The sequence below is a fragment of the Colobus angolensis genome, unplaced genomic scaffold (assembly GCF_000951035.1).
Source record: "Colobus angolensis palliatus isolate OR3802 unplaced genomic scaffold, Cang.pa_1.0 Scaffold240, whole genome shotgun sequence".
NCBI classification, from domain to species: domain Eukaryota; kingdom Metazoa; phylum Chordata; class Mammalia; order Primates; family Cercopithecidae; genus Colobus; species Colobus angolensis.
The window spans coordinates 1,655,640-1,657,054 of record NW_012115600.1 but is presented as its reverse complement, the minus strand read 5'-3'; the positions used below and the strand labels follow the sequence as shown (position 1 = coordinate 1,657,054).

Sequence of the window (1,415 nt, the reverse complement as noted above, 5' to 3'; positions counted from 1 at the left end):
ATTTTCTCAGGGACAGCTGCTCCTCCCGTTCCAAACTTTTCCTGCCTCCTCCGGACGTCACGAGGTGGCTTGGCCACAGAGTTGACAAAGGCCATCTTTGCTTGTCGGCCTGTGAAATTATGGAGATGAACATCTGCCTTCTTGAGCAGAGATGCTACTGTTATTTAAATAATCCACGGGCTTTTCCACTGCCCTGAAACCCCACTATAGGGTAGCATGGGCTGTGGCAGAAGAAATACCTACCCTGCTACCTGATATAGGGGCGAGCAGTCCCACACCAGCCAAGCCCACCAAGACCCTGCTATTGACCAGAACACTCATCCTGCCAGTTCTACCCCAGCTCTCTCATCTCTGTTACCTTTGGGCTTATTGGCATGTGCGAATTGGATATTCTTTGTTAGTACTCGTAGCCGCTGCTCTCGGGCATCCTGAAGCCGCAGGTACATCTCTCGCCACGACTCATACTCTTCGGGTCTTTCTTCCTTAAAGTCTCGGTGACAGTGAACTTTCCATAATTGATCTGTTTCTTCAATTAATACCTGAAACCAGAACCAGGACATCATTTATGTACAAGCACTTTTATGTACAAGCACTATCTTTTTTTTTTTTTGAGACAGAGCCTTGCTCTGTCATGTAGACTGGAGTGCAGTGGTGCAATTTCGGCTCACTGCAACCCTTGCCTCCTGGATTCAAGCGATTCTTGTGCCTCAGCCTCCCAAGTAGCCAGGACTACAGGTGCTTACCACCATGCCCAGCTAATTTTTTATATTTTTAGTAGAGACGGGGTATTGCCATGTCGGCCAGGCTGGCCTCGAACTCCTGACCTCAAGTGATCCGCCCACCTTAGCTTCACAAAGTGCTGGGATTACTGGCGTGTGTCACCACGCCCGGCCCCATATCTTTTTCTGATTAATTACCTAGGAGCGACCAGTTTCCTAATAATTTTTGGTCTTTATCGTAGTAGTATGTTAAATACCACAATTCTAGGAAAAAATAACTCACTAAATTTTAAAAATGCTAAGTGTGAGGCACCATGCTAGTTGCTTTTGGTGGCTGTGACAGGATATCACAAAAATTAGTGTAAGATCAGTCTTTTCCTTTAGAAAATCAGCAAAGGGTAGAACTGTGATCAAGTCCAATCAGGTACTTCTCAACACTATGCTGAACTGTGATGGCAGGGGGCAACCTAAGAAGGATGTTAAGTTATTGGCCAGACGCAGTGGCTCATGCCTATAATCCCAGCACTTCGGGAGGCCAAGATGGGACATCACTTGAGGCCAGGAGTCTGAGAGTCCATCTCTCTGAAAAATACAAGTATTAGCCAGGCGTGGTGGTATGTGCCTGTAGTCCCAGCTACTTGGGAGGATCACTTAAGCCCAGGAGTTCAAGGATGCAGTGAGCCATGATTAGGCTAC

The 1,415-nt window shown here is 47.0% G+C and overlaps 1 protein-coding gene across 1 annotated transcript in view; it reads right to left on the bottom strand.

Moving 5' to 3' along the window:
* The window catches only part of LOC105514296 (60S ribosomal protein L11), a 93,788-nt gene that overhangs the window by 5,421 nt on the left and 86,952 nt on the right, over positions 1 to 1,415 (bottom strand). The window contains exons 12-13 of the mRNA XM_011945567.1: positions 359 to 539; positions 46 to 109 (exon numbers count right to left, since the gene is read on the bottom strand). Of these exons, the coding sequence (XP_011800957.1) occupies positions 46 to 109; positions 359 to 539 (245 nt within the window). The remainder of the gene's footprint in view (positions 1 to 45; positions 110 to 358; positions 540 to 1,415) is intronic.